The 25,635-nt window shown below is 47.5% G+C and overlaps 1 protein-coding gene across 1 annotated transcript in view; it reads right to left on the reverse strand.

The window, feature by feature from the left end:
• Positions 1-25,635, reverse strand: part of LOC119972345 (unconventional myosin-Id-like) — a 218,448-nt gene that overhangs the window by 28,107 nt on the left and 164,706 nt on the right. Inside the window, exons 20-21 of the mRNA XM_038808882.1 lie at positions 22,636-22,749; positions 21,817-21,971 (exon numbers count right to left, since the gene is read on the reverse strand). Coding sequence (XP_038664810.1) covers positions 21,817-21,971; positions 22,636-22,749 — 269 coding nt within the window. The remainder of the gene's footprint in view (positions 1-21,816; positions 21,972-22,635; positions 22,750-25,635) is intronic.

Here is a 25,635-nt window from a genome sequence, read left to right on the forward strand (position 1 = left end):
CAAAGGCTATGGGCCCTGGCAATAGTACTTGTGCTTCAGAACTTGCTGCATCCCTAGTCAAGCTGTTCCAATACAGCTACAACATTGGCATCTACCCAGAAATGCGGAACATTGCCCAAGTATACCCTGGACACAAAAGGCAGGAAAAATCCAACCTGGTCAATTACCGTCTCATCAGTCTACTATCAATCATCAGTAAAGTGATGAAACAGCTCATCAACAAGGCTATTATTATGTGGCACTTGCTTACCAATAATCTACTCCGATGCTCAATTTGGGTTCTGTCAGGGCCATTCAGTTCCTGACATCATTACAGCCTTAGTTCAAATATGGACAAAAGATCTAAATGCTAGAGGTGAGTAAAAGTGACGTCAAGGCAGCATTTGACTGAGTGTAGCAACAAGAAACCCTAGCAAAACTGGAGTCAATGGGGATCATGGGGAAAACGCTCAGCTGGTTGGAGGCATACCTGGCACCAAGGAAAAAGGATATGGTTGTTGGAAGTCAATTATCTCAGTGCCAAGACATCACTGCAGGAGTTCCTCAGGATTGTGCCCTAGTCCCAGCCACCTTCAGCTGTTTCATCAATGACCTTCCTCCATCATAAGGTTAGAAGTGAGGATGTTTGATGATGTTTGCATAATGTTCACCATGATTCACAACTCCTCAGATACTGAAGCAGTCCATGTCCAAATGCAGCAGGACCTGGACAATATTCAGACTTAGGCTGACAAGTGGCAAGTAATATTCATGCTACACAAGTGGCAGGCAATGACCATCTCCAACACGAGAGAATCTAACCATCGCCCCTTAACATTCAATGGTATTACCATGACTATCAACATCCTGGGATTACCATTGACAAGAAACTAAACTGGACTAGGCATATAAATACTGTGGCTACAAGAGCAGGTCAGAAGCTAGGAATCCTGTGGTGAGTAAATCACCTCCTGATTCCCCAAAGCCTACCCACCACTGACAAGGCACAAGTCAGGAGTGTGATGAAATACTCTCCACTTGCCTGGATGAGTGCAGCTCCATCAACACTCAAGAAGCTTGACACCATCCAGGACAAAGCAGTCCACTAGATTGGCACCCATCCACAAACATTCACTCCCTCCATTTATGCACAGTCGCAGCAGTGTGCACCATCTACAAGGTACACTGCAGGAACTCACCAATGTTCCTTAGACATCATCTTCCAAACCCAGGACCACACCATCTGTGGTGATATGCATCACTCTAGATACACAAGGCGTTAATGTAAGTACACGTGGACTAGCTAGACACTAGAGGGAGCACCAGAAATATGACACACAGACACTCAACCAATAGGTCAGTAAGATAGGACACGACCAATGGGCATTTACGATATACACAGAGGTGACACTACCACAGGTGGCATTACACTACCCCATATATAAAGGACACAGCACACCTGGGGCAGGATTCTCCCCTACCCAGCTGGGCGGGGGGGGTCCCGGCGTAGCGGAGTGGCGCCAACCACTCCGGCGTCGGGCCTCCCCAAAGGTGCGGAATTCTCCGCACCTTTAGGAGCCAAGCCCTCACATTGAGGGGCTAGGCCCCTGCCGGAGCGGTTGGTACCACACCGACTGGTGCCCAAACCGGCTCCAGCGGCCTTTGACGCCCACTGCCCGGTGCTGGGGCTGGCCGAAAGGCCTTCGCCGGTTCGCGCATGCGCCGGTGCGTGAGCTGCCGCTGATGTCACCACCGGCGCATGCGCGCTGGGGGATTCTCTTCCGCCTCCACCATGGTGGAGGCCTTGGCAGCGGCGGAAGAAAAAGAGTGCCCCCACTGCACTGGCCCGCGCACCGATCGGTGAGCCCCGATCGCGGGCCTGACCACCGTGGGGGCACCCCCCGGGGTCCGATCGCCCCGCGCCCCCCCAAGACCCTGGGGACCCGCTCCCGCCGCCGATCCCGCCGCCACCAGAGGTGGTTCAAATCACGGCGGCGGGAGAGGCCTCGCAGCGGCGGGACTTTGGCCCATTGCGGGCCGGAGAATCGCCGCAGGGGGCTCGCCGATCGGCGCGGAGGGCATGCCGATCGGGGGGGGGGGGGTGATTCCCGCCCCCGCCAATTCCCGGGTGGCGGAGAATTCCGGCCACGGTGGGGGCGGGATTTTCGGCTGCCCCGGGCGATTCTCCGACCCTGCGGGGTTGGGGGGGGGGGGGGGGGGGAGGTCGGAGAATTTCGTCCCTGATCTTCCTTTTTCCAGTGGAGACACTCAGTGAGTACAGACACAGGGTTGATTCAACATCACACCTACCACCTGGATTGTAGCAGACTGGTTCGTCAGTCTGAGTAGCTATAGAAGGATTAACAGTAGAGGCAAATCCGAGTAGGAGAATTGTAATTAGTTTAATAAACATGTTGAAGTTATCTCCACGTCTGAACCTTCCTTTGTCAGAGTGCACATCAAGGAAGCAGCTTATGCTACGCCAAGAGCATAACAAGACACCATCCAGGAGGACAAGAGTAGCAGAAAGCTGGGAACACCATTACCTGGGGGTCCCCTTCTGACGTGGAAATATATCACTGTTCCTTAGCTGTCGCTGGGTCAAAATCCTGGAACTCCATCCCTAACAGCACAGTGCATGTACCTACACTTCAGGGACTGCAGCAGTCCAAGAAGAAGCTCACCACCACTTCTTCAAGTGAAATTCGGGATAAGCAATAATTGCTGACCTAGCCAGGAATGAATAAAAAAGAAACTAGCTGCTGCCCTCCATTCAAAAGTGTTTAATTGATTGCGAAGGGCTTTGGGACTTCCTAAGGTTGTGAAAGGTGCTTTTTAAATGTAAGTTCTTTCTAATATTCAATAAATTTTCCTGGTTGCTAGCAGTTTGAGAAAATGTTCTCATTTTCCACCTATGAACTGCGAGAGGTGATGTGGCAGCATGTGATCTAGTTCAGTCAACTGGAGACAGTTTTTCAGGGCTCCCCCCCCCCCCCCCCCCTCGCCCCACCTGTCTTCTTCATCCCCCCCCCCCCCCCCCCCCCCCAAGTCACAAAACACTTGTTAGATGTTGGGCATACTTTTTTTCATGGGAAATGCAAGGTATTTTGATGCACGTGGATGGTGATGGAGAATATACCTGGTGTTGTTATTGTGGATATCAATGTTGAGTCTAACTTGTCTTCAGTTGACATCCATCCACAGACGCACCCATTCCACTGGGTTTCAATAATGATCAGAAGTGAAAATTGTAATTGAATGTATCTCTGGAGTCATTGAGACTAGCTTTAATACCTCAAACTTAAAGGCTGGTTGAGATGAAGCTGATTTCACACAGGCTGAGAATCACCTCTGGTATTCTGCTGCTAAGTTTTACGCACAATTTCATGGCGTTCAGTGGTATAAGCACAATCACATAACAGCCTTAATCAAATACTTGATGGAGGTTCCATAAAAATGTGATCATGCATGAATTATTGCTCCTCTGTTCTGGAAGTCAGGACTGTTGTCTAAACCCTAACAGAATGTTCAACTCCTTGTTCGTTCTTCCCTCCATTCGCAGCTCCCCCCCCATCCCCCTCCTCCACAGCCAGTCTAGGCCCCTATTCAGTGTGCCACAGTGCAAAGGTTGTCCTGTGCAACAATGCCACTAGCAGGTGGCAGGCCCTCACCAGCCCCTCCCATGGCCTCTTAGAAGCCAGCCAGACGCGTGCTGACAGCTGCCTGCAACAGATGGTGCTGGTCAATTCTTTTATGCCCGGAACTGCAGGGGAGGGTAGGAGAAGAATAGGGTTAGGCCCCAGAGCAAGCCTTCTGTCACCTGTCAGAGTTCGATTCCGAGACAGAAAATCTATTTCCACCACATATCTCCTAGCTGTTCAATAATGGGATTACACAGGACCAATGACCAGATTAAATTCAATGTTCCTAACCAAGTCATAGAATTCTGATCCAGGCCCATGGTTGTCAAATATGGCAGAGTCAAGTAGTGAGGCTTTAAAGTGTCAGCTTTGTACTCAGTACAAGGACTCAAATTGTTGATTAAAATGAGCAAACCGTATCTGACACAGAACACAAATGAATGCCATCAAATTCTTCCCTCCTCTACCCTTTCTCACTTACATTTTCCCTCTGTAATCCCCCCCCCCCCCCCCCCCTCTCTCTCTCTCTCTCTCTCTCTGTCTCTCTCTCACCCCCCACTATGATTGTGAGATTTGTGTATGTTTTAGAGTGACTCTTGCTGGAATCTGTTAGCATGAGTGATGCTTCAGTCCTGAGGTAGGAAGGTGGAAAATTGGGTCATCAACCCTCCGGATTATCCTACAGTTCCGAGGAAACTTTTGATTAATACATAGATACATAGAAGATAGGAGCAGGTGGAGGCCTTTAGGCCCTTCGAGCATGCTCTGCCATTTATCACAATCATGGCTGATCATCCAACTCAATAGCCTAATCCTGCTTTCTCCCCATAACCTTTGATCCCATTCACCCCAAGTGCTATATCCAGCCGCCTCTTGAATATATTCAATGTTTCAGCATCAACTACTTCCTGTGGTAATGAATTCCACAGGCTCACCACTCTTTATGTGAAGAAATGTCTCCTCATAAGACCATAAAACCATAAGACATAGAAGCAGAATTCAACCATTCGACTCATCAAGTCTGCTCCACCATTCAATCATTGCTGATATTTTCTCATCCCCATTCTCCTGCCTTCTCCCCGTAACCCCTGATCCCCTTATTAATCAAGAACCTATCTATCTCTGTCTTAAAAACACTCAGTAATTTGGCCTCCACAGCCTTCTGCGGCAAAGAGGTCCACACATTCACCATGCTCTGGCTGCAGAAATTCCTCCTCATCTCTGTTTTAAAGGATCCTCCCTTTAGTCTGAGATTGTGTCCTCTGCTTCAAGTTTTTCCTACAAGTGGTAACATCCTCTCTCCGTCCACTCTATCCAGGCCTCTTATCTCTGTCCAAAATGGTTTAGTCTGAATCCTCAGACTGTGACCTCTGGTTCTGGACACATCCACCATTGGGAAAATCTTCCCTGCATCTACCCTGTCTAGTCCTGTTAGAATTTTATAAGTCTCTGTGAGATTCCCCCTCATTCTTCTGAACTCTAGCGAGAACAATCCTAACCTAATCAATCTCTCCTCATATGACAGTCCCGCCATCCCTGGAATCAGTCTGGTAAACCTTTGCTGCACTCCCTCGAGAGTAAGAACATCCTTCCTCAGAAAAGGAGACCAAAACTGCACACAATATTCTAGGTATAGCCTCACCGAGGCCCTGTATAATTGCAACAACACATCCCTGCTCCTGTACGCGAAACCTCTCACAATGAAGGCCGACATATCATTAGCCTTCTTTACCGCCTGCTGCAACTGCATGCTTACCTTCAGCGACTGGTGCACAAAGACACCTAGGTCCTGCTGTACACTCCCCTCTCCCAATTTACAACCATTCAGGTAGTAATCCGCCTTCCTGTTTTTGCTTCCAAAGTGAATAACCTCACACTTATGCAAATTATACTGCATCTGCCATTGATTTGCCCACTCACCCAACCTGTCCAGATCATGCTGTAGGATCTCTGCACCTTCTTTACAGATCACCCTCCCACCCAACTTGGTATCCTCTGCAAACTTTGAGATGTTACATTTTGTTCCATCGTCCAAATCATTAATATATATTGTGAATAGTTGGGGTCCCAGCACCAATCCCTGTGGCGCCCCACTAGTTACTGCCTGCCAATTTGAAAAGGACCCATTAATTCCTACTCTTTTTTTCCTGTCTGCCAACCAGTTTTCTATCCACCTCAATACACTTCCCCCAATCCTACCAACTTTAATCTTGCACAATAATCTCTTATGCGGGACTTTGTCAAACGTCTTCTGAAATTCCAAATATATCACATTGACTGGCTCCCCCTTGTCGACTGTACTGGCTACATCTTCAAAGAATTCCAACAGATTTGTCAAGCATGATTTTCCCTTCATAAATCCATGTCACTGATCCTGCCACTGTTTTCTAAATGTTCCGCTATAAAGTCCTTGATAATGGATTCAAGAATTTTCACACTACCGATGTTAGGCTTACTGGTCTATAATTCCCTGTTTTCTCTCTACCTCCCTTTTTGAATATTGGAGTAACGTGAGCTACCCTCCAATCTGCAATCTAATCTCACTGAAAACCTGAGAGAAAAGTGTTTTGCTAGACTTCCATCAACCACAAGGGTTGCAAGGCACCCAAGATGCAATGAAGCATATTCACGCTACAATAAAACCAAGCAATGCATAGATCGGATTTTAGAGCGCAGGGAGTTGTGGGTACTGTAGCAGCCATTATTGACCAATTGTCACAAGGATTAAAGTGTCAAGGTAGCCTATGGCATAGCATGGGGCAGGATGGTCAGAGACGGTGAAATCTCCGAGAATATAATTCAGCAGACTCCAGCATCTGCAGTAATTTTCTTTTATTTTTTTATAGAATATAATTCAATTGTGCTCGGGAACTATTTGGAATTTCAGAACACATACCCCATTGTTTTGTACTAAGTGAATGACAGAATGGGGAAGAGAAAGAGAGAGAGAGCTGTTTTAGTTATAAAGCTACATCAAACAGAGGCTGTAATCACAGATCACTCAGATCTCTTAATGCTCCATGGCATTAATTCCTGAACCGAGCTGACTTTAAATAATTAGAAAGCACATGCCTGAGGAGATAAACAGTCTCACATCGTGGCCTGAGAACAATCCACCCACACAAGCCTTCAGGAAAGGTTTACTGAACTGTTAAAACGCTGTCTAAATATTGGATATCTTTTCCTGATTTAGCAACTGATCTGCCTGTCAAGTGAGAGTTTAATTTGGAGGACAGCATGGTGCAAGGTTAGACACACAATAGCCTTGCATTCTGTTCCTTTCCGATAGCAATTTGAACATGAATTTTTAATTTTCTTAAGTTGTATTCACTGCTCACAATGCGGTGTTCTCTACAGTGGACAAACCATATGCATCCTGGGTGATTGCTTCATTGCTTCATGAATATGATAAATTTTAAAATGTTTGCGGTCCCACTCTCCTTCTGGGCTGTGCTCCATTGCATAAATGTGTGTAAAGTAAACGTACCAAGATGGAGTGAAAGAAAGACTTGCATTTATGCAGTGACTATCACAACCTCAGCCCCACAGGTACAGCCAAGCGAGAACGTTTTAATATAAAAAATGAGGAGTAGGCTAGATGATCCCTTAAGCCTGATTCACCGTTTGATTAGATCATGACTGAGCTACCACCTCAACTTCACTTTCCCAAAATGTCCCTTGATTCCCTCAGTTTCAAAATAACAATCAAAGATTCACAACCCAATGTGTCTACAAATTTCTTCTCATTTTAGTACTAAATGGTCCTCTCTTTTTCCTGGGACTATGGCCCCTCATTCTAGTCTCTAGCCAGGGGAAATAGGCTCTTAACAACCACCCTGTCAAACCTTCGAAGAATATTACACATTTCAATGAGACTATCTCTCACTCTTATAAACTCCAGAGAATATGAGCACATTCTACATTAATCTGCCCCATAAGATGACCTTTCCATCCCAGATATTATTTATGCCGGCACGGTAGCACAGTGGTTATAGCCCTGTTGCTTCACAGCACCAGGGTCCTAGGTTCGATTCCCGGCTTGGGTCACTGTCTGTGCACATTCTCCCCATGTCTTTGTTGGTTTCCTCCGGGTGCTCCGGTTTCCTCCCACAAGCCCTGTGTACCTGAACAGCACCGGAATAGAACATAGAACATAGAACAGTACAGCACAGAACAGGCCCTTCGGCCCTCGATGTTGTGCCGAGCAATGATCACCCTACTCAAACCCACGTATCCACCCTATACCCGTAACACAACAACTCCCCCCCTTAACCTTACTATTAGGACACTACGGGCAATTTAGCATGGCCAATCCACCTAACCCGCACATCTTTGGACTGTGGGAGGAAACCGGAGCACCCGGAGGAAACCCACGCACACACGGGGAGGACGTGCAGACTCCACACAGACAGTGACCCAGCTGGGAATCGAACCTGGGACCCTGGAGCTGTGAAGCATTTATGCTAACCACCATGCTACCGTGCTCCCGTGGAATGTGGCGACTCTCGGCTTTTGACAATAACTTCATTGCAGTGTTAATGTAAGACTACTTGTGACAATAAAGATTATTATTATATTATTATGAAGCTTCACGGTAGCCCTTCCAAAGCAAGTGTAAGGAGACCACATCTGTATCGAGTATGCTTTCACTAAAGCCCTATATAGTTATAGCAAGACTTCCTTAACCTGTAGTTCAATCAAATCCAAGAAAGGTTAACACATCATTCACCTTACTAATGGCTTGCTGCATATTAACATCTTGTAGTTTGTGCACAAGAACACGATCGAACGGCCTCATCGCACCCGACTCGGTGATGCAACGATGTTATTAAAGTCTCGAGAGGTCTCTCGTGAAATTTGCAAATCTTGGAACACCTTGCGAGATCGAACGAGATCTCGTGGGAAGTCACGATCTGGATCTCGTCTTTGCTGGGCGAGATCCAGATTAACATATTTAAATGAACTATTAGGCTCATTTAAATATGTTGTCGCCCGATTCTCCTGAGGCCCGGGAATGAACGGCCACGCCTGGGAGACCTCATCATGCCCCATTTTGCACTGGCTCACACAAACGTGGCTCAGGTGTAATGGCAGCTGGGGGGTTTTCTCAGGCCATTGAAGGCCCCTGGGTGGTCGGGCGCTGGGCAGGGTGGTACCCTTGCATGCCCTGGCACTGCCAGGGTATCCAGGTGCCACTGCTTGGCTGGCAGGGGCACTTCCAGGGCGCCAGGCTGGCAGTGCAAGGTGCCCATGCATCAGGTTGCCTGTGCCAGGGATTGGGCTCAGAGGTGCCTTGCCCTTCGCAGATGGGGTGAGGGACCCCCTGAAAGGTATGTTGGGGCGGTTCCGAAGGCTATGGTGGGAAGTCTGAACGGGGTTGGAAAATCAGGGCGGCATTTAAAAATGGAAGTGAGGTAAATGGCAGGGCGCTCCTCGCCAAGGTCAAAAAAACCCCATAGTCATGTTTGATGCCGAGGTGGCTCTCGGTGCTACAGGGCCTGAGAAACACCTCGCTAGAGGAGCCCAAAATGGGACTCCTTTTGGGTGTTAAATCAAGCCCTTGATTTCCTCTTCCTTATTCTTTCATTGGATGTGGGCATCGCTGGCAAGGCCAACATTTCTTTCCGATCCTTAATTGCCCTTGAACTAAATGGTTTGCGAGGCCATTTCGCAGTCAACCACATTGCTATGAGTTTGTAGTCACACGTGGACACGGATGGGAAACTTCCTTCTTTAAAGGGCGTTCGTGAGCCAGGCAAGTTTTTGTGATGATTCATGGTAGTTTCACAATTACTGAAACTCATTTTCAGAGTCAGTAACCGAATTTAAATTCCCCCAGCTGCCATAGTGGGATTTGAACCCATGTCCCCAGAGAATGATCCTGAGCTTCTGGATTTCTAGTCCAGTGACATTATCACTACTTTCCCCAGATATTCCAACATTCGTCTCACCTTTTAAAAAAATTCTATTTTTTTATTCTTCCTATCAAAGTGGATAATATGACATTTCCCCATATTATACTCTATCCACCATCTTCTTGTCCACTCAAGCTAACCTATCTTTTGAAGTGTAATCAGTGTTAAAATGTAGGAAATGTGGCAGCCAATTTATCCACAGCAAAGTCCCACAAACAGAGAAGAGATACATAACCAAACAAAAATCTATTTTTATGCTGTTGGTTAAGGGATGAATATTGGTGATGTGACCATCAATTCACACGACACGTGGTTGGAAGTGAACAGTGGGTTTAATAGTCTTACAACAGAGCCTGCCTGAGGCGAGATGAACTGGCAGGCAGGCTCACGACTGCCAAGCTTTATACTTCCGGTTAGTGGGAGAAGCCATGGGCAGGGCCAAGGGTGGAGCCCAGTACAAACTCCTCATCTCCCCCTATAGGCAGAGCTGCGCAACTGCTCGTATACCGAGCTTACATAGACACAGTACATCATATATAATAACAGTGTGAATTACACGGACTGTGATTCACCATAATTGGCCAAGAGACAAAGGAGTATGGCCCCCGGCCTGACTTTATGCTCAAGTAGTGGAGTAGTGGTATTGTCAGTGGACTTGTAACCCCGAGACCCAGGACAAGATTAGCTTACACCTAATCAGTGCCCTAAATGAGCTATACGTGTTTGATGGGATAGAATTGATGAAGTTTTATTCTGAGCCCTTTCAGTTACTGAGCTGGGACTGTTTGATGCTAATACGGAATGGAAAAAAAAACACAGAATGTTCCGTTCCCTATTACAGACTGACATCCTCAAATAGACAAGATTAACTTTGAGTAGGTTAGATGGCCTTTAGTTTTTTTTTCCATGTCGGTGCAACATCGAGGGCCGAAGGGCCTGTACTGCGCTGTATCGTTCTATGTTCTCTGTTCTAAGATGCATGACAGATGGGGAACGTTGAATTCAATTTTAAAAAATGAAATAAAAAAATGTTTAATGACGACCATATGGTCCACTAACATCCATTGGGGAAGGAAATCTGCCACCCCTACCTTTTGGCCTACATGCAGCTCCAGATCCACAGCAATGTGGTTGGCTCTCAAATGGAGTTGAGGCTGAGAGGAGATCAGTCATAATCGTATTGAATGGCAAAGCAGGCTCGATGGGTGGTATTTCATACTACTGCTCCTAGTTCTATGTTCATACGTTTTAATGCTCTCTGAAATGGAAGACTGTTAGGGAAAGGCAATAAATGCTGGCCCAGCCAGTGACGCCTTCATTCCCTGACCGAATAACAGAAGTATGGTAATTAAACTCACCGCCTTCTGACCTAGAGGCAGGAGTACTACCAACTGACACAGATAGTTTAACAACTGGATGTTAGCAAGGTCCTGTCCAACCGGCAAACTACAGGGAAAAAAAAGGAGAAGTACAACTCGCAGAGGTTGGCTCTCATTAGATAGGAACAGTTAAAAAAAAGCGGCAACAAAATCACCCACAGGATTGTTCACCAACAGCCTCCTTACAGAAACAATCAGATAGGCCGCTGAGCTGCTTCCACACTATCTGTTGCCATGGTACCAGAGATGCTGTCTACAGAAGAGATCCTGATGGTCAAATTCATTCAGTCATTTATCCTGCCCCGAGCACTTTTTATAGGATTAGTACAAATGGTAGACAACAATAATCTTATTAAAGGAGACTCACAAGCAGATAAACCAGCCACATATCAGGTAATCAGTGTCAAAAGGGTGTTAGTCAAAGTTAATCTTGTCTATTTGAGGATGTCAGTCTGTAATAGGGAACGGAACATTCTGTGTTTTTTTTTCCATTTCGTATTAGCATCAAACAGTCCCAGCTCAGTAACTGAAAGGGCTCAGAATAAAACTTCATCAATTCTATCCCATCAAATACGTATAGCTCATTTAGGGCACTGATTAGGTGTAAGCTCTGCATTGTCCCATCAAAATACCCCAGCTAAAAAGGCAAGCAGAATGTTGGCGCACCAGCTCAGGAAAAGAGAGGCGGCCAGGGAGATAGGTAAAGTGAAGAGTAGAGATGGCAATACTGCCCTGGACCCAGCGGGGGTGAACAAGGTATTTAAGGACTTTTACAGTAAATTATATGAGTCGGAACCCCCGGCTGGGGTGGAGGGGATGAGGCAATTTCTGGATCAATTGAGATTCCCGAGGGTGGAGGGGGACCTGGTGGAGAGGCTGGGTGCCCCACCTGAGATTGAGGAAATAATCAAGGGGCTGGAGGAAATGCAGTCGGGCAAGGCCCCGGGGCCTGACGGCTACCCGGTGGAATTCTATAAGAAGTTTTCAGAGATATTGAGCCCACTGCTCGTGAGGACATTTGACGAAGGAAGAGAGAAGGGAGTCCTCTCCCCAACAATGTCGCAGCAATGCAGGACATACAGGCCGATTTATCTACTGAATGTGGATGCCAAACTGTTGGCTAAGATACTGGCCACAAGGATAGAGGACTGTGTCCCGGGCGTGATAGGGGAAGACCAGACAGGATTTGTTAAGGGCAGGAAACTCAAGGCCAATGTTCGAAGGCTTCTAAATGTTATTATGATGCCCTCAGAAGGAGAGGAGGCGGAGGTGGTGGTAGCAATGGATGCGGAGAAGGCTTTTGATTGGGAGGAGTGGAATGACCTGTGGGAGGTGCTGGGAAGGTTTGGGTTTGGTGAGGGCTTTATTAACTGGGTGTGGTTGCTCTATCAGGCACCAGTAGTGAGTGTGCGTACGAACCGGCTGAGGTTGGGGTATTTTAAACTACACCGAGGGTCGAGGCAAGGGTGCCCCTGCTCCCCGTTACTGTTTGCTCTGGCCATAGAGCAATTGGCCATGGCATTAAGAGCCTCTAGGAACTGTAAAGAGCTGGTTTGGGAGGGGGGGGGGGGGAAGGGGAGTGGAGCACCGGGTCTCCCTCTATGCAGTTGACCTCCTCTTGTACATTGCGGACCCATTGGAGGAGATGGGGGAAGTAATGCGAATCTTGGAGGAATTGTGCAATTTTCCGGTGTATAAATTGAACATGGGGAAAAACGAGATGTTTGCGATCCAGGCAAGAGGTGTAGCCATCTCAGATGGCCACCTGCAAAGGACCATGGGAATTATGGCCAACCCAGAACAACTCAGACAGACTCAGGGCTTGTGTGCATATTTGCAACCCAGATAGCTAGACGCGATCGAAACCCCTGCTCGTTTGTATTCTAATGGCCCATTTCCCCAGAACTAAAGAACTGTACTCAGGTAACCGATACAGATACAGACTAATCGGCGCCACTCCCTTTACTCAGGGAACCCAAACAGCCACGGTCAATGACCGCTAAGGACCTGCCCAGCCATCAAGGCACCCACCCCTTTATTGGCCAAAATCGAAGGCAGTGATCGAAGCCTGTCGAATTATTGGGTCCAAGTTAAGGACCGCCCCAAAAAGTGCGAAATCCCAGAGGGATAAGAAGAGGCACAGCCATGTGCTTGGTCTCTCTTGGATCTGGCCTACGCCAACCCATGTGCAACATAACGACCAGACAGACAAGTTCAAGACCAACGATCGCTACCAGACGGATGAGCCCAGCAGAAACAGAGCCACTTCTTCCACCCAGCCATGCAAGATCTGGACAAAGGCATTGTTCATCTGCATAGAGCCGGCTGCCCTGACGTTAAGTATAGGTTATTGTAATTGTTAGGTGTAGTTTAACTTGTAGTGTTTCGTATTGCATGTTGAAGTAATCCTTGTGTGTAAATAAACTATCTTTGAACTTGAACTGACTAACTGGTTGTGTGGTCCTTTGATCGATATCCGGTAAAGCCTTGTGGTGGTATCATTTGATACGTGGCGACTCTAAGGAGCATCATTATTAATTGGCAACATTATTGGTGACTCCGGTGCCGATTGGCAACAGAGGACAGAAGAAATTACTGGGAGAGCTGCCGCTTAGAATGGTAGGGAAGAGCTTTCGATATCTGGGAATCCAGGTGGCTCGGAAATGGGAGGTACTAGTTAAACCTATCCTGGTTGGTAGAACAAATGTAAGGGGACTTTAAGAGATGGGACATGCTCCCGCTGTCACGGGCGGGGAGGGTACAGACTGTGAAAATGACTGTCCTCCCCAGATTTCTGTTTGTCTTTCAGTGCTTTCCCCTCTTCATCTTATGTTCTTATGTTCTAACATCTTATGAACATCTTATGTTCTACTCAAGGTAGTTTGAGTCATCGGTTAGCTGAGGTCTGTATAAAAGACAGACAGAAAGCGCACTCAGTAAGCTTGCGCAAGTCAAGGAGACACAGCCGGAGTGAGGCACATCCAGTGGGAATTGCAACTTGATAATTTGGTGCAGTGAGGCAATTTGGTGCAGAGTGGGAGAAGGTGCTTTTTCTCTACTGTTTTGTTCTCTTTCTTCTGGCCTGTAACTTTTAATCTGCAGGGAGAGAACCAGGGGGCATCTGAGCCCCTGGGTGAGTTCTCCCAGTGAGCCAGAGAAAAGACAGCCAGAGTGAGGCACAACTAAGAATGAGTTTAGGAATTCGAAGCTTGGTGGGGAGGAGGTGCTTTTTAACCCTGGTAAGTGACTGGTAAGTAGTTTTTCTTTTTGTTTTTTAACTTTTCATTGTCTAATTTATTTATTTTTCTTTCGTTTTTTGAAATTGTAGTTCTACAAGTTTACCTAAGTTTTAAGACATGGCAGGAGACCCCAGACCCGTGTCATACTCCTCGTGTGCGATGTGGGAGCGTGGGAAAAGTCCACTGTCCCTGGCTCTTTCACGTGCAAGAAGTGTGTTCAGTTGCAGCTCCTGTTAGACCGCTTGACAGCTCTGGAGCTGCGGATGGACTCACTTTGGTGCATCCGCGATGCTGAGGAGGTCGTGGATAGCACATTTAGCTAGTTGGTCACACCGCAGGTGAAAGTTACTGAGGGAGATAGAAAATGGGTGACCAAAAGAAAGAGCAAGAGTAGGAAGGCAGTGCAGGTGTCCCCTGCGGTCATCTCCCTGAAAAACAGATATACCGCTTTGGATACTGTTGGGGGAGATGGCTCACCAGGGGAAGGCAACAGCAGCCAGGTTCATGGCACCATGGCTGGCTCTGCTGCGCAGCAGGGCAGGAAGAAAAATGGCAGGGCTATAGTGATAGGGGACTCGATCGTAAGGGGAATAGACAGGCGGTTCTGTGGACGCAATCGAGACTCCAGGATGGTATGTTGCCTCCCTGGTGCAAGGGTCAAGGATGTCTCGGAGCGGCTGCAGGACATTCTGGAGGGGGGGGGGGTGAACAGACAGCTGTCGTAGTACACATAGGCACCAACGATATAGGTAAAAAACGGGATGAGGTCCTACAAGCTGAATTCAGGGAGTTAGGAGTTAAACTAAAAAGCAGGACCTCAAAGGTAGTAATCTCAGGTTTGCAACCAGTGCCATGAGCTAGTCAGAGTGGGCATGTCAGGATAGATAGGATGAATGCATGGCTCAAGAGATGGTGCAAGAGGGAGGGATTCAAATTCCTGGGGCATTGGGACCGGTTCTGGGGGAGGTGGAACCAGTACAAACTGGACGGTCTACACCTGGGCAGGACTGGAGCAAATGTCCTAGTGGGGGTGTTTGCTAGAGCTGTTGAGGAGGGTTTAAACTAATGTGGCAGGGGGATGGGAACCGATGCAGGAAGTTGGAAGGTAGTAAAACAGGGACAGAAGCAAAAGGAAGTAAGGGGGAAAGTGCAAAGCAGAGAAGACATAGTCAAAAATCAAAAAGAGTGAGAGTACAAGGTACAGTGACTGAGGGGAGCTCAGTGAATAGGCCCAGTAATACTAAAAGGAATAAAACTGGAGATGTTAAGATTGAAAACAGAGGTAAAAAAACCAACATAAGTGTACTTTACTTGAATGCTCGTAGTATTCGGAATAAAGTAAATGAGTTGATGGCGCAAATCATCATGAATGACTATGATTTAGTGGCCATTACTGAAACATGGTTAAAGGATGGTCACGACTGGGAGTTAAATATCCGAGGGTATCAAACTATTCGGAAGGACAGAGTGGATGGTAAGGGAGGTGGTGTAGCTCTGTTATTTAAGGATGACATCCGGGCAATAGTAAGGGATGACATCGGTGCTATGGAGGATAAGGTTGAATGCATTTGGGTGGAAATCAGGAAATAGTAAGGCGAAAAAGTCACTGATAGGAGTAGTCTATCGGCCACCAAATAGTAACGTTATGGTGGGGCAGGCAATAAACAAAGAAATAACTGATCCATGTAGAAATGGTACAGCAGTTATCATGGGGGATTTTAATCTACATGTCGATTGGTTTAACCAGGTCGGTCAAGGCAACCTTGAGGAGGCGTTTATAGAATGTATCCGCGATAGTTTCCTAGAACATTATGTAATGGAACCGACGAGGGAACAAGCGGTCCTAGATCTGGTCCTGTGTAATGAGACAGGATTGATTCATGATCTCATAGTTAGAGATCCTCTTGGAAGGAGCGATCACAATATAGTGGAATTTAAAATACAGATGGAGGGTGAGAAGGTAAAATCAAATACTAGTGTTTTGTGTTTAAACAAAGGAGATTACAATGGGATGAGAGAAGAACTAGCTAAGGTAGACTGGGAGCAAAGACTTTATGGTGGAACAGTTGAGGAACAGTGGAGAACCTTCCCAGCGATTTTTCACAGTGCTCAGCAAAGGTTTATACCAACAAAAAGGAAGGACGGTAGAAAGAGGGAAAATCGACCGTGGATATCTAAGGAAATTTTAGAACAGTACAGCACAGAACAGGCCCTTCGGCCCTCAATGTTGTGCCGAGCAATGATCACCCTACTCAAACTCACATATCCACCCGATACCCGTAACCCAACAACTCCCCCTTAACCTTACTTTTTAGGACACTACGGGCAATTTAGCATGGCCAATCCACCTAACCCGCACATCTTTGGACTGTGGGAGGAAACCGGAGCACCCGGAGGAAACCCACGCACACACGGGGAGGACGTGCAGACTCCGCACAGACAGTGACCCAGCCGGGAACCGAACCTGGGACCCTGGAGCTGTGAAGCATTGATGCTAACCACTATGCTACCGTGCTGCCCCAATAAGGGAGAGTATCAAATTGAAGGAAAAAGCATACAAAGTGGCAAAGATTGGTGGGAGACTAGAGGACTGGGTAATCTTTAGGGGGCAACAGAAAGCTACTGAAAAAGCTATAAAGAAGAGTAAGATAGAGTATGAGAGTAAACTTGCTCAGAATATAAAAACAGACAGTAAAATTTTTTACAAATATATCAAACAAAAAAGAGTGGCTAAGGTAAATATTGGTCCTTTAGAGGATGAGAAGGGAGTTTTAATAATGGGAGATGAGGAAATAGCTGAGGAACTGAACAGGTTTTTTGGGTCGGTCTTCACAGTGGAAGACACAAATAACATGCCAGTGACTGATAGAAATGAGGCTATGACAGGTGAGGACCTTGAGAGGATTGTTATCACTAAGGAGGTAGTGATGGGCAAGCTAATGGGGCTAAAGGTAGACAAGTCTCCTGGCCCTGATGGAATGCACCCCAGAGTGCTAAAAGAGATGGCTAGGGAAATTGCAGATGCACTAGTGATGATTTACCAAAATTCACTAGACTCGGAGGTGGTCCCGGTGGATTGGAAATTAGCAAACGTGACACCACTGTTTAAAAAAGGAGGTAGGCAGAGAGAGGAAAATTATAGGCCAGTGAGCTTAACTTCGGTAGTAGGAAAGATGCTGGAATCTATCATCAAGGAAGAAATAGCGAGGCATCTGGATGGAAATTGTCCCATTGGACAGACGCAGCATGGGTTCATAAAGATCAGGTTGTGCCTAACTAATTTAGTGGAATTTTTTGAGGACATTACCAGTGCAGTAGATAACGGGGAGCCAATGGATGTGGTATATCTGGATTTCCAGAAAGCCTTTGACAAGGTGCCACACAAAAGGTTGCTGCATAAGATAAAGATGCATGGCAGTAAGGGTAAAGTAGTAGCATGGATAGAGGATTGGTTAATTAATAGAAAGCAAAGAGTGGGGATTAATGGGTGTTTCTCTGGTTGGCAATCAGTAGCTAGTGGTGTCCCTCAGGGATCCGTGTTGGGCCCACAATTGTTCACAATTTACATAGATGATTTGGAGTTGGGGACCAAGGGCAATGTGTCCAAGTTTGCAGATGACACTAAGATGAGTGGTAAAGCGAAAAGTGCAGAGGATACTGGAAGTCTGCAGAGGGATTTGGATAGGTTAAGTGAATGGGCTAGGGTCTGGCAGATGGAATACAATGTTGACAAATGTGAGGTTATCCATTTTGGTAGTATTAAGAGCAAACGGGATTATTATTTAAACGGTAAAATATTAAAGCATGCTGCTGTGCAGAGAGACCTGGGTGTGCTAGTGCATGAGTCACAGAAAGTTGGTTTACAGGTGCAACAGGTGATTAAGAAGGCAAATGGAATTGTGTCCTTCATTGCTAGAGGGATGGAGTTTAAGACTAGGGAGGTTATGTTGCAATTGTATAAGGTGCTAGCGAGGCCACACCTGGAGTATTGTGTTCAGTTTTGGTCTCCTTACTTGAGAAAGGACATAATGGCACTGGAGGGTGTGCAGAGGAGATTCACTAGGTTAATCCCAGAGCTGAAGGGGTTGCATTACGAGGAGAGGTTGAGTAGACAGGGACTGTACTCGTTGGAATTTAGAAGGATGAGGGGGGATCTTATAGAAACATATAAAATTATGAAGGGAATAGATAGGATAGGTGCGGGCAGGTTATTTCCACTGGCGGGTGAAAGCAGAACTAGGGAGCATAGCCTCAAAATAAGGGGAAGTAGATTTAGGACTGAGTTTAGGAGGAACTTCTTCACCCAAAGGGTTGTGAATCTATGGAATTCCGTGTCCAGTGAAGCAGTTGAGGCTCCTTCATTAAATGTTTTTACGGTAAAGATAGATAGTTTTTTTGAAGAATAAAGGGATTAAGGGTTATGGTGTTCGGGCCGGAAAGTGGAGCTGAGTCCACAAAAGATCAGCCATGATCTCGTTGAATGGTGGAGTAGGCTCGAGGGGCCAGATGGCCTACTCCTGCTCCTAGTTCTTATGTTCTTATGTTCTTATCCCTAAGGCCTTTTTTAAGCAGGTAAATAAGATTATTTTGGGCTTTGTGTGGGCGAATAAAACCCCGCGAGTGAAGAAAGTGTTGCTGGAGTGCAGTCGGGGGGAGGGTGGGATGGCGCTGCCGAACTTCTGCAATTACTACTGGGCGGCTAATATAGCCATGATTAGGACGTGGGTAGTGGGGGAGGGGTCGGCATGGGAGCAGATGGAGGCAGCGTCCTGTAAAGACACCAGTCTGGAAGCATTGGTAACGGCACCTCTGCCATTCTCGCCAGCCCGATACTCCACAAGTCCGGTGGTAGTGGCGGCTCTGAGGATCTGGGGGCAATGGAGGAGATATAAGAGAGTGGGGGGAGCATCGATTTGTACACCGATTTATAATAACCACAGGTTTGTATGAGGTAGGCTAGATGGCGGGTTCCGGAGTTGGCAGAGGGCAGGAATTCGAAGGATGGGGGATCTATTTATAGACGGGAGCATTCCCAGCTTGAAAGCTGTGGAGGATAAATTTAAATTGCAAGCAGGGAATGATTTTAGGTATTTGCAGGTGCGAGACTTCCTGAAAAAACAGGTGCTGGCCTTTCCGCTGCTGCCGCCACGGGGGATGCAGGATGGAGTAATTTCCACGACCTTGGTGGGGGAGGGGAAGGTGTCGGATATTTACTAGGAGCTTTTGGAGGCGGAGGAAACTCCGGTGGAGGAGCTTTAGGGCAAGTGGGAGGAAGAGCTAGGAGGAGAGATAGAGGCGGGGCTATGGGCGGATGCCCTAAGCAGGGTTAATACCTCCTCATCATGTGCCAGGCTTAGCCTGATACAATTTAAGGTAGTCCACCAGGCACACATGACAGTGGCTGGGATGAGCAAGTTTTTCAGGGTAGAGGATAGGTGTGCGAAGTGTGTGAGAAGCCCAGCAAATCATGTCCACATGTTTTGGGTATGCCCGAAGATTAGAGGGTTTTGGCAAGATTTTGCGAAGGCAATGTCCACGGTGCTAAAAACACGGGTGGTGCCGAGTCCGGAGGTAGCAATCTTTGGAGTGTCGGAAGATCCGGGAGTTCAGGGGGCGAAAGAGGCCAACGTCTTGGCCTTTGCCTCCCTGGTAGCCCGGAGACGGATCTGGTTAATGTGGAGGGACTCAAAGCCCCCGAGTGTAGAGACCTGGGTTAGTGACATGGCTGGGGTTCTCAGTCTCGAGAAAATAAAGTTTGCCTTAAGAGGGTCAATGTTAGGGTTCTCCCGGAGGTGGCAGCCGTTTGTCGACTTTCTCGACTTTCAGATGCAGTATTCCAAAGGGGGGAGGGGGGGGGGGGATTGTTGTTATATGGTTGAGGTGCATGAAGATTCGGCTGTGGGGAGGGAAATGTTTATTTTACCATGTGGATGTCTTTGTTTATGTTACTATTATAAAAATTTTCAAATACCATAATAAAATATTATTTAAAAAAATACCCCAGCGAACAATCCCTTCTGGCCGTAGTTCTAAAACAGATTACCTGGCCTGGTTTTTTGAACTAAAGGCCGGAGTTCTCCATCCGTTCAGCAGGATTCCCGCTACAGTGAATGGGGTTTTGGCTGAGCGCCAAATTCTCCGTTCTAGTTGGCGGCAGTGGTGGGGCGAACCCGAATCGGAGAATGCCAGTCAAAGTGTATTTAGTGGCCACAGAGGAGTCCAACGGAGAGACGTAAAGAAAACAATTTTATTATAAAGTAAACTATATGCACATTATGCTTCAGGTCCCTGCCGGCACAATCCATGCTCGGCCCTCATCTGGGCTGGCTATTAAGCTAGAGTCCATTTACTTTGCTGATGGGCCCCCGCCCCTCAGTGCGGAAACTCGTATTCAACGAGGCTCAGGAAGAGGCCAATTGGTCCATCCCCGTAGGTCTTGTGTGGGTTATAACAATGTATCTTTTTTGTAACTTATTCTGTACTTTATGAAGTGGAGCATTTGTTATGAGAATGAAATCCAATCAACAATTGTCTACCTCCCTCTTTTCAGAATTCTTTTTAACGCTGACAATTTATATCAGAAGTTTAGTTTAAATTTACGAGCGACAATCCTTTCCTGCCCTGGCACTGTTGTATTTCTTGCTGTTGCTGTTCCAGGACCTAATTCCACTGTTCCACCTCGAGCTGCATTACCCCATCACTTGGTTCTTACTCATAGACACATAGAATCCCACCTTGTGCTGTCCCATCCTCACCTCCATTGCTCTAACCCATCCCTTGTCATCCCAGCTATCAGAAACTGTCCCACTATCAGACCCAGATTCTATCCCCAATTCCGCTATCCCTACCAGAGATAGGGATCTCTGCTATCCCTATACCAACTCAAGTTGCCAAATTTCAGATTCAGTCTTTCCAAACTTGGCAAGAGTTGGCATCCCAAAACTCATCTTAAAGAATCTATTGCACCAGTGTGACCATTACATTTCCCACAAAAAACAACTTATGGTCTTGGAGTGTGATTGACTATTTAGTGTCAATGTGGACTAAGCCAGCATTTATTGCATGTCCCTAAATGCCCTTGAATGGTGGTTGTGCATCGCAAATGCATATCATTAATTTTTACACAGGTGGAAACAAACCAGTGCGCTGGATTACCAGGACCAATGCCTGAGGCCAAAACACAACTTTAAGAAGCAGCTGATGATGTCATGGGGAGAAAGTATGGTTGGTATGTCAAACAGATCCCTCAGTCCAGAAGGCCTAGTATTCTTGAAGGGGGAGATCGAATGCACAAAACACCTTCATTTGACCCTAGTTTGTAATATCGCAATCACAAAACTGTGGAACTATAGCTTCCTTGGGATAGCTTTTCTTCAACTTTAATATCAACTTTAATATCATTAAGACTGTATTTACCTCGTTTTTTGTCACCTTCTCAGTCTGGAAGTGTCTTACATTATGAGCTATGGTTCTTCCATGTAATTAAACACAACTAATTTCTCTGTTATGTTGACAGTGTTAAGGTGTTCAGTATTTCAGCTGAACATGCAGCATATAGTCTACCCCCAAGGTGGTTGTCACAGAAATCCATGAACGTGTGAATTTCTTTAGTCGGATTGTGTTTACATTTATTTGACAATATACTGTTGTGTGCGTCACTCACTTGTTGAACTGATGCACCAAGACACCAACAACCTCTCCGATCCTATTATCATTCCCATGCTGCATCTTGTCCAGGCAAACCACGAGGTCATCATTTGTCTTGGTGTGAAAGATGATCAATTGATCCATGCCGTCGGTGACACTGACTCCAGTCACCTAAAGGAACAAATGGAGGTGTCAGAACGGCCTCTAGTTCATGTCATGGGTGACCTTAGTGTCTGGAGTGTCCAAGCAGAAACATCTCAGTACAACATCATGTTTTTAGTCAGGACATTTTAGATAAAATTGCTGGATTGCTGATCCTCACAGAGGTCCACAGCTGACAGAGCTGGTTGCACAATTCCCCAAACCTGTGATTTTTTTTCTTTACCCATGTGCCGGCATTTCAGTCAATCAGCTGCTTGACCAGCCGCTGTAGTTGTGCAAGAGGGGCTTGTGATATGTAACAAACACAAGGACAAAAGGAGGCATATATGTGTTTCACATTGAAAAAGGCAGGCATGCTGCTTGCTCATTTACAAATCTGCCCGGAATCACAACAGACAGGCTTTGGTTGAGGTATCACCCGAATCATTCTGCATTCTCAACCAGTCCCACCAACTGTGTGCAGTCAGTGCAAGAGGTGGGCAGATCCAGAGTTTAACTGTGAAGAATGAAATCTATAGACTATTTTGGCCTTCTCCCTTTAGAGGGTTTTTGAAGGTGAGGTCCCATCTTTCAAGGGGGTGCTCAATGGTGATATTCTTTCCTATCTATCAGGAAGTAAGCTGTCTCCAGCTGTTGCTCACATGTGTGCTATGATGCATGGCTGGATACTCACGTTGCTGAGTGGCAGTGCCTTCATGTTCTTGTAGCGTTTGGCTGGCTCCAATTTGTATAGGTGTTGGTCGGTGATGAGAATAGCTCGATCCTCAGACTTGTTAAATCTATTGATCTAAATTGAGAAAGTAAAAAACAAATCAACATTTCTGCCACGGGATCTACAAATATTTTAGACAAACTAGCAAACAAACAATTGATAAAAGTACACACACGCACCTACACACTAATGGGACAGGGTAAAATGCTCAAATTTTTCTTCAGTTCATTTTCATCACCCACTCCCACAAGCTTTATGTCCTCCCAGATATTACATTACAGCTTTACTTTTCTGATATCCAGACATTTGAAATGAGACTTAGGAGTCAAATAGAGAGCCCTTGTCACTGAGGTTTGTGTTATGATAGGTATAATCTAAGGGAAGTAAAGGGTTAACAAGATGATGTTCATGTATATCAACACTAGATGGCGTGACTGGGTTGTCTTATAAAAGGCTGCGTCTCTAAGCATTCTGGGAGAAGCTGTTGGAGAAGTTGATGAAGAAGGATAGTGTGAGGTTTAGTTAGAGTGTAGGTTGTATTAGAGAGAGATAATTAATTACTGTAACATAGATTAAATTATTTTGTTAGCTGTTACTCAGTAGAGTGTGCAAACCATTTCAAGTAGTGTAAAATAAATTAGCTTTGGTTTAAGCATATAGCTTTATGTTCTTCGTAAACACTAAGAGCGGGATTCTCCCAATGAGAGACTAAGGGCGCGATTCTCCGCAAATGCGGAGAGTCGTAAAGGCTGCCGTGAAACCGGCCGTGTTTCACGGCAGCCTCCGCGCCCCCTCCCGTGACCCGATTCACCCCCCCCCCGGTCGGTGCTAGCATTGCGGCCCCGGGAAGAACGGCAGCGTGGGCTTAGCGAACGTTCGCTAAATCCGGCTGCCAAGACTCACGGCGGCTGACACGCACGGTGATGTCAGCCGCGCATGCGCGGGTTGGACGGCTCCAACCCGCGCATGCGCGGATGACGTCATCGCGCCGAGAATGACGCGGCCGGCGGCGCCTAAGTGATGGCCTCTGGAGGGAGGGCGGCCTCTGGAGGGGGGGAGGGGGAATCGAGCAACGGGGGAGCACTCAAAAGGGGTCTGCCGCTCGATCGGTGCACACCGATCGGTGGGCCGGCCTCTCTGAAAGATGCACTCCTTTCCTCCGCCACCCCGCAAGATCACTCCGATATTTCTTGCGGGACTCCCGCGGTTGCCGTCTTCCCCTCCGCTGCCCCGCAAGACATGGCGGCTTGATCTTGCGGGGCGGTGGAGGGCCAGAGCGGCCCTCCCGCGATTCTCCCACCCGGCGTGGGGAGCGGAGAATCGCGCCCTAAGTGCCGACGCCAGAGTGAAAACCGGAGTGTTTGACTCCGGCGTCGGAGGCCGCTCCTCGCCCCCTATTCTCGCCCCCGCGATTCTCCCACCCGGCGTGGGGGGTGGGGGGGGGGAGAGAATTGCGTCCTAAGACTTTGGCTATCTTGGAGAACAATACAAGGAACATAACATAATACCATAGTGGAAATTCATAAGTTTGCTTTTTTGAAATATATCACATGATTTCTTTGAGCTAAGTAGGTAAATAAATAACTACGCTATTTCAGGGTATAAACCAATGAACAAATTTACTGAATATTGAACAGGTAAATTCTGTACATACCCAGTGTCAGGGTTTCGGACATTTGCACAGGGACGGAGAGAAACCTGCAGTCGGAGGGAAAGGATCCAGTGGTCATGGTCCATGTTGGTACCAATGACATAGGGAGGATGAGCAAGCGGTATTCTCCCCTACCCGGCGGGGCGGGGGGTCCCGCCATAGCGGAGTGGGCGTTGGGCCTCCCCAAAGGTGAAGAATTCTCCACACCTTTAGGGGCTAAGCCCGCGCCGGAGGGGTTGGCGCCCCGCCGAATGGCACAAGCGGCCTTTGGCTCCCTGCCAGCCGGCGCGAACGGCTGGCCGAAAGGCCTTCGCCCGCCAGCGTGAGGGCGCGCATGCGCAGGAGCGTCAGTGGCCGCTGACGTCATCACGGCGCATGCGCGGTAGGGTGGGTCTCTTTCGCTTCCGCCATGGTGGACGCCGTGGTGGCGGCTGAAGAAAAAGAATGCCCCCACGGCACTGGCCCGCCCGCCGATCGGTGGGCCCCGATCGTGGGCCAGGCCACCGTGGGGGCACCCCCTGGGGTCTGTTCCCCCCGTGCCCCCCCCAGGAACCTGGGGCCCGCTCGCACCGCCTGCTCCCGCCGGCACAGCCTTCCTGAACAGGCGCCGGAATGTGGCGACTAGGGGCTTTTCACAGTTTAGCGGGTCTGTTTAGCACACTGGGCTAAATTGCTGACTTTGAACGCAGACCAAGGCAGGCCAGCTGCACGGTTCGATTCCCGTAACAGCCTTCCCGAACAGGTGCCGGAATGTGGCGACTAGGGGCTTTTCACAGTAACTTAATTGAAGCCTATTCTTGACAATAAGCGATTTTCATTTAATTTCAGAGGTGGTTTAAACCACGTTGGCGGGAGAGGCCTTACAGCGGTGGGACTTCGGCCCATTGCGGGCCGGAGAATCGCCGTGGGGGGCCCGCCGATTGGCGCGGGGGGCCTGCCGAACGGTGGGGCGCAATTCCCGCCCCCGACGATTCCCGGGTGGCGGAGAATTCCGGCCACGGTGGGCATGGGATTTACAAAGGCCCCGGGCAATTCCCCGACCTTGCGGGGGTTCGGAGAATTCTGCCCGGTTCTGCATAGTCAGAATGACGAGTTAGGTGTCAAATTAAGAAGCAGAGCTTCGAAGGTTATAATGTCTGGATTATTACTTGAACCACTTGCAAATTGGCAGAGGACAAATAGGATTAGAGAAATAAATGCATGGCTCAAAGACATGGGTCCAGTTTGTGGTGAACTGGTACCAGTACTGGGGAAAGTGGGATCTGTACTATTAGGACAGTCTGCACCTGAGCCATGCTGGGACTAATGGT

Source organism: Scyliorhinus canicula, chromosome 10, assembly GCF_902713615.1.
Source record: "Scyliorhinus canicula chromosome 10, sScyCan1.1, whole genome shotgun sequence".
Classification (NCBI taxonomy): Eukaryota; Metazoa; Chordata; class Chondrichthyes; order Carcharhiniformes; family Scyliorhinidae; genus Scyliorhinus; species Scyliorhinus canicula.